Source organism: Zea mays, chromosome 8, assembly GCF_902167145.1.
Source record: "Zea mays cultivar B73 chromosome 8, Zm-B73-REFERENCE-NAM-5.0, whole genome shotgun sequence".
NCBI classification, from domain to species: Eukaryota; Viridiplantae; Streptophyta; class Magnoliopsida; order Poales; family Poaceae; genus Zea; species Zea mays.
Window position 1 is genome coordinate 132,285,168 of NC_050103.1, and position 13,854 is coordinate 132,299,021.

General features: G+C 41.8%; 1 protein-coding gene across 1 annotated transcript; it reads left to right on the forward strand.

Moving 5' to 3' along the window:
* Window positions 1-4,892: 4,892 nt before the first annotated feature.
* LOC100283928 (uncharacterized) lies at window positions 4,893-7,913 on the forward strand. Its single transcript, NM_001156826.3, has 4 exons — window positions 4,893-5,308; window positions 6,637-6,773; window positions 7,046-7,191; window positions 7,477-7,913. Exons 1-4 carry the CDS (start codon window positions 5,041-5,043, stop codon window positions 7,523-7,525), a joined length of 600 nt encoding a protein of 199 aa, NP_001150298.1. The 5' UTR covers window positions 4,893-5,040; the 3' UTR covers window positions 7,526-7,913.
* Window positions 7,914-13,854: the final 5,941 nt, after the last annotated feature.

Here is a 13,854-nt window from a genome sequence, read left to right on the forward strand (position 1 = left end):
CTTCAGACACAGTCGACTTCCCAAAATCCAAATGGCTAGGCTTCGATGGCATAGTGGTGTTATAATCAATGTCTTCTTCACCAGCATCGCCCTCTTCAATATCTACCTGCTCGGCTTCAGCAGCGGGTGCATCTTCGTCAGAAGTGCCCTCAGTCACAACCAATCCCGACCGCCTCATGACTTCGGAAATTGGGGCAGTTTCAGCAGCTTCGATTTCCTCTCCGTCGCCAGTAACCCTAGCTGTTGAGCGCACTCTGGCCATTTGATGTTGAATTTCTTGTGTTTTGATGAAGTTGATTATTCTTTACCTTTGCCGAAGCTCCCTCTTGTCACGAAGCTAGAACAAAGTAATACGGTGAACAAGCTTCGTCTTTGGTCAAATTTTTCGGCAGCACAACAATGCAATAGCAGTAAATGCTGTGGTAACTTCACACCTACCCGTCTGTTTATATAGTGCTGCAGGTGGGAAGGTGGATCGTCAAGCCGCTCGCACCCGCGGAACAGTCACCCGCACTCGCTGAACGGTGGACCATAGTGCCCAAGAAGCGTTCCCGCTGCATAGTGGGACCATCCTTCACTCGGAATATTTAAATCATTTCTCGGCAACGAGCTCAAAGAAGGTGTTTTTCGGACCTTCGGCATTCCGAAGTCTGAGAGAGTTTTTCACGGGTCGAGCTCGTTAGGAAAAACGATCTGGCACCGTGAAGGGGCTACTATTGGGGGTCTGCTTCGTCGCCGAAGGTCCCATAAGAAGAAACACCTTCGGAAGATTGACACAAAAGCCGAAGCTATCAATCAGAGAGCTTCGGAGTATATTTCCAAATGCACCGACTTAAAGATGAAATGACCAATCGACCCGTGATAACTTGTATTATGGTTTTAAACCTTTGTAAAGGGCATGAATATAATTTCTCGTAGGCTACGTCCTGTGCCTATAAATAGATGAACAGTACCCACGTACTGTTCACGCTGTCCTGTATTCGCTCGTGCGCAACACTTGGATTTTTGCCTTCTGTCAAGCCGAAGGTATAAGCATAATTAAATATCGTATTTAAATATCCAATTTTATATAATGAAAACATGTGAATGATATTATATGTTTGTTCATGTTATCTTTCATGTTTCATATGTTTCGTCTTTCGTTATCTTATAATTGTGATTATGAAGGTACGTCCTTCATAACCTTCGTCCGAAGATCGTTATATCCCAAGGGAAATAATGCTTCGAAGGATGAAGGACATTAACATTTAATACTTTGTGTTGCCTTGTTCTTGACTCGAAGCATTTGAGAACAAGTCCCCAACACCATCCCCTTACCTTTAGGATCCATCTCTTCGGGCGGTTAGTCCCTGAATGAAGAGTACGACTCTTACCAATTGAAAGCACCTAGAGGGGGGAGGGGTGAATAGGTGATCCTGTAAAAATCAGCTTAACAAAACAAACTTGGACTAATATTAGATTAGTGAAAGCTAAGGCCAAGTTCGAGAGAGGAGAATGAGTAGAGAAAACTTCTTCACTTAATTGCTCTTCACAAGACGAGTATTAAACTTAGAGAAATTATAAAGTGAATAGAAGTAGAGAGAATCGCACAAGAATAAAGGAAAGTGACACACCGATTTTTATCCCGTGGTTCGGCCAAGTGGAGCACTTGCCTATTCCACGTTGTGGCGTCCCAACGAACGAGGGTTGCACTCAACCCTTTCAAGTGATCCAAAGATCAACTTAAATATTGTGGTTCTCTTTATCTCAAGTATATCCCTTTATGAGGAATCTCCACACTTTGGAGTCTCTCACACCTTACACAAAGTGATCTCGAATAAGCACAGGAGTAAGGAGGGAATAAGCAAAACACACAAGAGCGAGAGTTATAGCACCAACACGCACACAAGACAAGAACGAGCACACGAAAGCAGCACAATGGAGTTACAACTCAGAAACATGCTCGAATCTCTATCACAGTGAATCAAACGCGTGAATGCGAAGTCTCGACGTCTTAGGATGTTCAAGAGGTGCTTGGTGTGCCGTTCCATGCGCCTAGGGGTCCTTTTTATAGCCCCAAGGCAGTTAGGAGCCGTTGGAGCTCCATTTGGAAGGCCATAGTTGCCTTCTGTCCGTGGGCGCACCGGACAGTCCGATGCCCCACCAGACAGTGAACAGTGCACGATTTCCTTCCCTTTCTGGCGAAGCCGACCGTTGCAGCCATGACACCCTTGGCACACCGGACAGTCCGGTGACACACTGGACAGTTCGGTGCGGCTTGGTGACCGTTGGCGAAGTCCACACGCCGCTTGCTGATTGCGCTGCCGACCGTTGGTGCGGGCGCGGCTGCCACACCAGACAGTCCGATGAATTATAGCCGCGACTCCCCCAACTTTTCCCGAGAGCAGCAAGTTTGTCGAGCACGCCAGCCTGGCATCGGACACTGTCTGGTGTACACCGGACAGTCCGGTGCAACCGCAACCTGGTGCAAGTTTGGCTGGGCGAAGCCAAACTTCTCCAATCCAATTTTATTTGATTTGACAAGGTTCCTAGCACTTAGAGGAATGTGTTAGTATAAAAAACAATTCACTATGGCTAGAGCCATACCTTGATTCTTGATTTGCATCTCTTTGACACTTAGCATATCAACCAAAACAATATGTGTTGGAGATCTAATCACCAAAACATTTATAGAAATGGCCCAAGGACACATTTCCCCTTTCACATGGGTATCCAAGTTTGTTTCTAACAACTTCCTTGATACTAGACCTCCTCATGGTGCAAGTGTGGACTAATAAGTGGCCTTTGCAAATACCATAATTGGATTTTGTGACTTTTGTAAAGAGTACACCTAGGTGGACCAATATTAGGTAGATGTACGATGCTAGTAGCATTGTACCATAAACAATTTATTCAGATTAATTATTAATGTTTGCAAGGAGAATACTTTGCTCCATATATTTAATGCTTTATGCACATGAGACAATGATATGAGTTGATTACCTAAATATGTTTGTATTTGTTTGAAACATAACATAAAATCCATCCTATTAACCAAACATAACATGATGAATCTATTCCTCAAACTAAACACTCAGACAAGATCACTCCATTCCAAAACATATGGATGGAATAATCCTATCCCACCATGTCCACCAACCAAACACTTGCTTAGAGTTTTAGACAAGTTATACACATAGATGAGATCCTTATTTCTATCTTCGTTGTCATATACTCCTTATGAGCATTATTTTTTAGCTATTTTATTTTACAAAATAGTTAAATAGTTGATTTTGGAACCTATAATTTATGTAGTCCCTTGAAATTGGTCTAAATTTATAGTGGCTTGCAATAGTTATTGGGAACTTCACAGTTCAAGGTTCATTAAATCGAATGGCTAATCTGACCGTCTAATCGCTAATCGGCGTCAGCAGGTAACATCGATCCATCAATTTTAGATTTTGAATTTGGGAGAATTTATAAATTTTGAAAACTTTTGGTACAAATTTTATATAAATACTATGAATTATTTGAAGACTTTCTACTTAGACCAAATTTAAAAAACACAACAAATTTCAAACTAAAAATCATGGAAGTTTTGAAAAAAAATTAAAAAGGAAAAAGAAAGCTGCTATATTGGCTAGGATTGATGATTAGCCGCCCTCCGAAGCCGATAAATCGATAAAAAATAAAAAATGAAAAAGAAAACTGCTATATCGGCTAGGATTGCTGATTAGTCGCTAAATCGATATGTAACCGGTGGCCGAGTAGGAGCTAGGGTTTTGGGGGATTTCCCCCTTTTCACTAGAAATCTTTTCAAATTACTAGTGATACATGTAATATATGCTAACAACACTGTAATAATAGATCATGTTATTGCTATTTTCAGGAATGTCAGATGGAATCGATCTGGTTTGGGAACACTGGACAACATATATCTCGGATTCATATGCAAGTATTGCAAGAGCCAGTGGATGATAAATGAAGGAAATCATGGACGTGCTGACAAGAAATTGGTCCAAAGCATGTGGTTCAGATTATCACTAATAATGAAGCGAACTAAAAAAAGACATGTCGTATGGTAGTCACGAAGCATCCTTCTATCGTGTGGTAGTCATGTGTGGCTCATACCAAAAAAATTATGTCGAAGAAGATTGGAAATTTTCCTGAGCATGATGCTGTGATTTAAAGTACTAAGCGAATATTATGGTTTCTTTACAATCATAACACATTACATTCTATAATGAAGGAGGCAATCGATGGGGAGTTGGTTTGGTGGAATGCTACCAGATTTGAAACAAATTGCGTATTCTTAGAGAGCTTTCTTCGGCGAATAAAAAAGTTCATGTAATGAATGGGTTCTCATCTTAGTAGCATGCCAGATGGAAAGTACACATATGAAACTCTTACGAGCTTGTCACGTAATGAATGTGGTTGATGCAAGACAACCATTATTTGGTTTTTTTTCGTTGATAAAGACAGAAAGGGAATATTTAGGACGATTTTTAATGTTTATGTTATGAATCACTACTAGCTACATCTTCCACAACTGTTGCTTTAATTCCTCGGACACTACGTACGGTTTTCAATATATTTAAACTGCTAAATATTGTTATTAAACTTGTGATACTATGTGGGCTATTTTTTTAATTGTTATGACCTAAACGTGTTTTTATTTTCAAAAAAAAACAAGAGGTTCAGTTTTACTTGATCTGCTCTCAGTTTACCGGTTCTGGAACCAATTAATTGACTATAACGGTCGATAAATCGATGTAAAACTGAGCGGATTCAAAAAAATGATTTAAATTCAAATTTTGTCGATTTCTGCTCGTTTACGTCGACAAATTACGATTAGTCTCTAATCAGTTCTGACCGTTTTTTTGAAGCCCCACCGGTGAACCCTGGCACGGCCCACGGCTACGCATGGGCAAAAGCAATGGACCGTAGATAAAATATAAGCGATACTGCCAGAGGCGCCTAGTCGAAATAAAGGACTATCTCAGCGATTTCCGAACCCTCCCCACCCCCACACCCACCCGATCCAACCGAGTCCCGGCGGCGATGGCGGCGGCGGCGACGAACGCCGATGTGGAGGTGGTCGACTTCGACCTCGATGACGACGACCTCATGGACGAGGACGCCGGGCCGGATCCAGCACCGCCCCCCGCCTCCCGCCTCCGCTCCACCATCGCGGGCGACGACGCGCCGCGTAGGACCAAGGGCCGCGGCTTCCGCGAGGACCCTAACTCCTCCGCGACCCGCGACTCGCGCTTTGGCGCGGGGGGACGCGCCGACCTCGACTCGCTTGGCGGCCCTGGACCCATCCAGTGTACGTCTACCCTTCTCTTTCAATTTTTTTCTCAAAGATTTGCTTGAACCGATTATTATTTTCTTTTGGCAACGTAGTACTGAGGCTGAGGCAAGTAATACTTCGTTTTGGGTGACTGAATGCCTATGTAGTTAGTATTTGTGCTGCCTAGACATATTGCCTTCTCTGTGTGATTTGCGGATATGGGGTATTCCAACAACTGAACAACCTAAAGATTTCGCATGTATCGGTTAGTTCCATGGCGGACTTAGCAAAACTTGTTTCCGATGTGGAAAAGATCGATCTTTATCCCATGTAATGGATGTGGAATTGGGGCTTTGGGCGATCTAGTTGTTGCAGTGAACTGTTCCCTGTTCCTTTCCCTCATTATTTTGCTGATTTTAGTCAAGTTCAATGTTACAACGGGGTTCAAAGAGCCTAAAGATTTCGCTGATTAATTAATTCTACACTGGGCTAGTTTCTGCTTCAAGTATGGACTACACTGATTTTTTAGGGTTTGTCTAAGGAGCTTCTTCTCAGGTGATACCTTATCCTGATATTATCTGCAGTTGAAATTTCAGTTCCCTCTGTGGGCACGATTGTTCACTTTACTCATATCACACGGTACTGTCTGTAGAACATTATGTTCTTTGTTGGTGTGTTTATCTTTACGTCTTTTGGCTATGGGTTCTTTTAACACCTTTGAGGTTTTTGGTTCTTGATGTGAGTTGGACTGTCAAGGCATCAATGTTAAATCAGCTTGTTAGTTGTTAGTGATGAGCTGAGGGTATAATAGATTAAAAAGTTGTTTTAATTTTTTTCTTGTAGCTATGCGAGAGAGTTATTTTGAACTTGACTACTGCTACACACCATATTTGCTTCTGTAGTTCTAAAGTTTTGGTACTTGTGAGGTTGCAATTGAGCTTCTTAGCATTTTGTTTTGTTGTTTTCCTTGCATCCTTTCAGTTGGAACCTTATACCTCTCTTTTACCTCTATGTGCATTTTAAATATTGTGTTCCTGGAAATATGAAATCTTGAAACTTTTTAGTTCATCATGTTAATTTTGATGCCTAGGCTTTGCTCACATAACAAAATTTGGTAGCTTCTAAAAAAATCAGTCACCAGTTGAACTGTGATTGGTTGGATGTGCCTTTATAAATGTGTACTCTGTTAATACTCTAGGTAAAATAAAGCAAATTGATCACATTATTTTCAAAGAACAATAACTTACGAAGTCTGAATAATTGTATTTACGGAATTCTTTTTACTTCTGTACAAGTTTCTTCTCTATGATGGTAATTAGTTCCATTTTGACTTTATATATGTATATTTTGGTCTTTTGTTGCAGCAATTGAAGGATGGATTGTGTTGGTCACAGGAGTTCACGAAGAAGCTCAAGAAGATGACCTTCAAAATGCTTTCCAAGAATTTGGGCAGGTCAAAAACCTGCATTTGAATTTGGACCGCCGTACCGGATTTGTCAAGGTCTGATTTATTTTACATAAATACTCCTGAACACAACATTCCTCATTTTAGAATTTGACAACTCTTATAACATATAATTCCTTAAAGCATTCTCTGATAGTAATCAGTCAACAATTTAGGGCAGAAGGTGCTTTATATATGTGTCATCTTTAAAATGACTAAACGAATGCCTTCATATCTGGTATCTGTTGTTTAAATACCAGTGTCTTCCCCACACCCCCACCACATTTTCTCAAACGTTGTTTTTTAGTTTTACCCCTTCCTCTGTACAGGGGTACGCTTTGATTGAATACGAGAAGTTTGAAGAAGCTCAGGCTGCAATAAAAGAACTGGATGGAGCTGAGCTTTATAAACAAAGAATGAGTGTTGATTGGGCATTTAGCAGTGGCCCTGCTAAACGCAGAAATACTCGGAAAAGGTATTCCCTTCTTTTTAAAAAGGTTCAGCACTTTGTTTTCCCTTCCCTTCCCTCTTTTTTTTCTAGCTGTGTTAGTCTGTTGGACCCAAATATTTGGGTGGTACTGGTACATATTTCACAATGCTCAACATTAGAGTTTAATAATAAGGTTTTATAAATTGTCAGAGTTAATAGATGCTCGACTTGTTACTATTTCCCCTCGGTTCTTTTTTGATGGTCCGCTGTTGCAGTTGCTTAGCCATTAACTAAATGAAATATTATCTGGTACTTTGTGTTTTTTGTCAGGTCACCACCAAGAGCTCGTTCAAGGACCCCACCCAGGAGAAGGCACTGATGTTTCCCCAGCATGTCTTGAACTACTTGCTATGTGTGACAGAGAGCAAGAAGTCTGGGGATTCCAAATATTACCTTGGTGTATGTGGATCACCTGATTTCGATGGTGGTTATTAAATTGCCTGTTGTTTCCTTATTGGGATTCCAAATATTAGCTTTGAACTCTGGTGTAAGTTGATGAGACATGGATGTGCACTTAGACGCTTACCATTATGTTTGGCATGCCAGTTGGAGACGATTGTTGGAGGCGATTGTATGGGATCATGCTTTTGGATTTTTGACGAGTGATGAGTTGATGTTGGATTTTTATGTTTCTGTGTACCTGTACTATGGTGTGTTACCTTTCCTCATTCTGTAGTCGCTCAAGAAATGTTTTTGTTGTCGCTCAAGAAATCCCCTTATTTCTTTCTGCGGTTCTGCCCTTTAACGTAGGTTTCTTTAACGTAGGTTAGGGTATGTACAACCTGAGAAAGCTAAGAGATTGTATGATATAACATTGAGCTTAATTAATAAATACTATCAAGAGACAGATAATTGTGTAGACATTGGCTTTTTAGCATGTCTTCTATACTTCTAAATTAACTCCTTTGAGATCTCAAAAGATCTCATTCTTATATATAATAGAGTGCGACACAAAGCTCGCTCCCTAGAAGTCCACGTCGTCCTTTAATTTTGCAGCCATTCGATCACGTCTCGACGGACGGCCCCACGCAGCCTGGTCCGTCGTGAAGCTTCCCCCATCCCTTGTGCCGCCGACGCAGCCCTCCCACTCTCTCCATTACGTGAAGCTTCCAGGAGCTCGAGCTCCTCCCCCGTCCACCCCCTCCCCCGCTGGAAGCCGCCGTGAAGCATGTCGATGCACATATGCTAAGGCTTGCGACCGCCTGCCCATGAAGGCCAAAACCGAGTGCGACATGTCTCCGATCCCCGCCCTCGCCGGCGACGGCTCTACCTCCGTCAAGCGCGGCCACAGTAAGCTCCCCCAAAGTACACCCCGCCGTGCCCAGCGAAACGGCGCGGCTTGATGCCGCTGCGAGTACCGGTGCTCCCATTTCCCATTTCTATTCTGTATTGTATTATATAGTAATCCTATGGATTTTGCGATTGTTGCCTATCATCGCTTTGCTTTTCTGCTTTTTTTGCTTTTCCATATGTGTGTGCGTGTCCTTAGTAGAAGAGGCAGGACACCGGTGGATGTGTGCTGTCAAATTACTGTAGTTCTGTTTATCTTCCGGTTTACATTTGATGTTTTGGAGGCATAGGTTACGATTTTCATAACATGTGCAGAAATTATCTGTATTCTTTTAAATAGCATAGGGTACTACATTTTTTTGTCGATATACTTTTGTGGCCTCCTTGATTTATGTGATCGTGTTCTATCAGACCATATGTCTGAAAAGACTACTAAAACAAGCAAATTCTTCCGGTTATTGAAGGTGGTAGTGAATCACAAATTATAGATGTTGTCACTGCTACCTCTCCTTTATGGCATTCAATTATTGTTTTACATCAATCTTAAAATATGAAGCTCTCTTCATCTGGGTTAGACTATGTTAGTAAAAAAGAGCTTGTCGTGCTTAGTAAATGGTCGCTTCATACTGGTGATGAGAAAACAGAACCCAAACCAAAGATACTAAAACAGTTAAATATTGGATAAAATCACTCATGATATTTTTCTGCTGCCTGATCATGACGATTTGGGTTATGTTTTCAAGCATTGAATACTTAAATGAGTGTGCAATACTTTCTCCAGTAAATCAAACAGTACACTTTAAAATAAATAATTATATTGTAGAAATCAAACTGTACACTTTAAAATAAATAGTTATATTGCAGATACCATTCTTGGAGAAAGAAAGGAATATCTTAGCATAGATAGATTGGCAAAACGGTGACCCCGCTAACGTCCGTCCGCGGCGTGGCACCACCCAATGCTGGTCCACGCCCCCGTGCCACACGGTGCTGATGGTGCGGCGCTGCTGCTACAGAAGAGGGAGGTGCTGCTGGTGGCGTGGCCACAAGTGTGGAATCGTCAGCGTTAGCGCGCCTGGAATTTTTCCTCAACGGCTCGCATACCAATATTAACAAAAAAATATTTAAATAATAACCACGATATACAACTTATATAAATTTTTACCCAATACTATGGTATAATTTTAGCGCATATATAATTTTCTGATATGAAAAAAACAAGAAATATAGATACGTGAGGGCAATTGATGTCGATTGCAGATAGCTACATCTTACTAGAATTTCAGATTTCTTTGTAGCAAATAGTCATTATAAGAACAAATATTAATATCCTCTCGAGGTTACCAATACTAACCATTATAGATCTCTATTTATTTATTTTGTTTCTTTGACATATTAATGTGTATACATCGTCACTTTTCTGTTATTCCAGTCCCTCCTTGACAAGGTCACCGATTTTGGGACCCACCACTGAGACTACATTGATGAATGGGATCAAATGGACAACAACTACTACGACAACGACCAACCACACATGAACTACCACTTCCACAGGTACTTGACTTGGTATGCCGGTGCGACTAGGTGCAAGATTAAGGGCTAGTGGACAGCTGCAGACTATGTCGAGCAAGAGTCGTCAGACGACGAAGACACTTCGTTTGACATAGCTGCTCGACTAGGGTCACAAGTCGAGGCTGCTCCCATCCTAGACAGAGTGATACCAAGTTGTTAACTCAATTAAGTTTTGTTAATTCCATGTTGTATTTTTTGTTGTGTGTATCCCCATGTTTTACCTTGTGCCTAGGGAAATTCTATGCTGGTATCTGTGGGTGACCTTGAGCGTATCTCACGGAGGACTTTAGACAACACGATTCTTTCCTTACTCTCAGTGAGTATAAACTTTTAGAAGCGAATTCATTCAATTGTATGTTCTAAACTTTGTTCCTAACTAACCTTTCAATTATAAAGGGTGTCATGTTGCCTTGGTCATGCTGCGGCTCATTGTGGATGCAGGTCCCTTGCAGGAGTTGACGTGCAGCTTCATGTGCTTCCTTTGCATGCTCTCGTGGAGCCTACTCCACAACGCCATGATATTCCCGCGCCCGCAGTTGGACCTTCTGCAGCTGCATAGAGCTCCTCGCGTTCGATGTGGGACGTTTGCAGACATGGACGATGACGACGACGACGATGACGATGACACTAAGGACGAGGGGGACGAGGACGTCGTGGCCGCACGTCACGACATCATTGGATCGTCCCAGTTGCAGGACGCTTCCACGACTTAGCCATCATAGCTCACCCACGTGACACCTAAACTCTAGGCATCGACGCTCTTGGGGCCAAGGGCAAGGGTAAGACTAGGAGGAGGTGAGTCTGGCTATGTGGGCGATCAGCTATGTGATGTGGAATATGTGAACTGCGTTATGGACTATTTGTTAGTTAGACTATTTGTGATGTGGATGATATGGACTATGTACTTATTGTGATGTGAACTATGTGGACTTTGTGATATTCTATGTTTTTGTGATGTGTTATGTGGTGATATCTTATTATATGTGATTATTGCATTGTGGTTGTTAATAAAATATCAGAAACTCTTGCGATTTTTTTTGTGAATTGGAAATAAACATGACAATGTAGTAGAAACATTATGAATCCGAAACATTATTATTCTAAAACATTATGAATATAAAAGTACTACATAACACACAACTAGAGGAATCAATTTGATACATTATCTATAAGTAACTCATCATCGAAGTCATGTGTCACGCAATCCTCAATGACAACGTCGTTCCGCTTGCTTGATTGTCCTGCATCACCCTCTTTTGCCTTTCTCTTGTACTAAGCGGCTTCTGCTTCATCTGCAGCCTTGGGAGAATAGCTAGTCCTCAGCCTCCGCTTCATCACACTTATGCTTGTAATAACCAACCTCTACTTCTTCGGTGGCCTGAGACATAAACTTGTCGTCCTCCTCTTGCGCATGTAATCTTACCTCAGTGAGCGCAATGAGCTCACTCAACCTTGAAGTGTTGTTCTCCTCTTCCCCATGTAATCCTGCCTCAACGAGCACGATGAGCTCACTCAACCTTGAAGTGTTGTTCTCCTCTTCCCAATGTAATCCTGCCTCAGCGAGTGCGATGAGCTCACTCAACCTTGATGAGTCGTCTCCATTAGCTCCATCCTCGCCATTTTTTGTTGAACATATATATCTTGCATGAGCCTCGTCTGTGATATAGTTCCCGATGCATCTAGTCTCTACAAATATATTGAGACAAATAAGTTAGCAAAGACAAGATAATTACAATGTACGAGCAAAACCAACATGTCTTTTTCTCACTCACTTGCACTCAGACGACCAGCAAGATTCCTCAACATCTGTTTATTGGCTCTAGCCGCCTCTATTTCCCTTGCCTCCTATGCTCTCTTCTTGTTTGCCACCTTCAATCTCCTCGGCTTAGCATGCATCGGGCTGTCATAACCCATTGATTCTGTGAACCTACGCATGTCCTGGCTCCGATCTTTAATGTTGGAATTGACGAGCTGAGATCCACAGTGTATCTTCTCTCCCATGAGTCTCTTTGACTTTATGGTATGCATCACCTCTTCTTTGTCGACGTATCTCCTCAACTGCATTTCCTCGTCTCCTACACAAAAAAACAATAGGTAAGTATGGATGCAACAGTACAACTCATGCAATCAAAAACAAATATCAACCTTATCGTAATCTACCAAATGTCCACAAAAATAGCCCACACCAAGCTCAAAAGGAACTACTCCATACTTAGCTTCAATACCACATTTACAGAGTACAAGATCGAACTTCCACTCTTCCACCCACTCATTTTTTTCTTCTCCTTTGCCTTTGGCTCAGGCCAATGGGACCTAGGACCATACAACCACTCTCTGAAAATACACTTACGCCCACCGTATGGATGCAGGAGAATAAATTAGTAAATTTGTGCAAAAACTAATAAAATTTTGGACATTTGTTATGCACTTACATATTACTGTGGGGACACACTAAGTACTTCACAATGTCCTCACATAGCATAGCACGATCTTCGCAATCGCACCGAAGCGGAGACTCTAGTCGTCTTTCTATGGCTAAGTTCTTCTCATCTGTCATTGGTGGGGGTTTGGGGGAGGAGACACCTAACGATTAAAACGCTCATGTGTATTCCTTTCGCACAACCAATTAGCAAAAAGGAGATATCGGGGGTCAAACTTATTAGGACCGTTGATCCACTAGAAAAAAACACCTCAAGTGATCCTACAGGAATCGAACGAAGCATTAGTACACATCTAGTAAACATCAATAACACACAAGTCATAAGCTACATATGTTAAAACCGCCACAGGTGTAGAAGTAGCGAGCAGACATGTTTGGATGTTTGGATTGACATACCCAAGCCGGTCTGCCACAGTCACAATTAAGCACATGAAGATTAGGAGGAATAGGAGCATCCTTACTAGATGCATCCGGATATAACTCCCGAGGACGACCTCTCTTCTGCCACAACGACTCTCGATACATGTCTTTCATCTAAGAAATGGTTATATATTAACACAACTATATAGAAATAGCAGAAATGATTTTAACTTATAAATACTATGGTACTCATAGTTTCCAAACCCTAAAGATTTTAAAAAACCTTGATTCACAAACTATCTAACAAACTGTAGTCATCATATGAACCATAAATCCTAGGAATCATAACTAATAGTAATATGTGCACCAATCGAAACTAATTAATCAAAACCATACATTGCAATATACGTAACAAACGAATCAGTGAGACTGAGACACCATACCTTGGTCTTCAAGATATAAGGATCAAATCAAACTTTTCCAAATCGAATACGAAGATTGGAGCACCTCCCAGTGGTATGGAAGCAGATGGAAACGAGGGAGTCAAATGGTCGGCCGTAGCTCTCGGCCAGGAAACAGCCGATTTATAGGACTTCCTAGCTCGACGCTAAGATCTGTGGCGCCGAGCTAGGTGCCACGTGAGCACCGCGTCAGCCCTCTCTGGACAGTGAGTCACATACCTCGGCGCCATAGTCTGTGGCACCGAGCAGTGTTATCTTGGCGCCAGGGCCTATGACACCGAGCAAAGGGTCCAAAAACGGAATTAAGTTGTCCAGGGGTATAAACGTGAAATTTTTTCGGATAAAGGGCCAAAATACAAAAAAATCTGGCCCTTTGTCGCCATCGGTGCCTTGATGGGCTTCACATCCTTCATCCTAGACCTCTTGAGGATGTCATGTGTTTACTTGGTTTGAGAGATGAAGGTACCGTCTTTGAGCTATTTGACTTGGAATCCAAAGAAGTAGTTTAGCTCGCCCATCATAGAC

Excerpts from the sequence above, each read along its gene's own strand:
- LOC100283928 (NM_001156826.3), top strand. The coding sequence starts at position 5,041 with ATGGCGGCGGCGGCGACGAACGCCGATGTGGAGGTGGTCGACTTCGAC. Across the intron at positions 5,309-6,636 it reads CGGCCCTGGACCCATCCAGT|CAATTGAAGGATGGATTGTG; the intron begins GTACGTCTACCC and ends CTTTTGTTGCAG. Across the intron at positions 7,192-7,476 it reads CGCAGAAATACTCGGAAAAG|GTCACCACCAAGAGCTCGTT; the intron begins GTATTCCCTTCT and ends GTTTTTTGTCAG.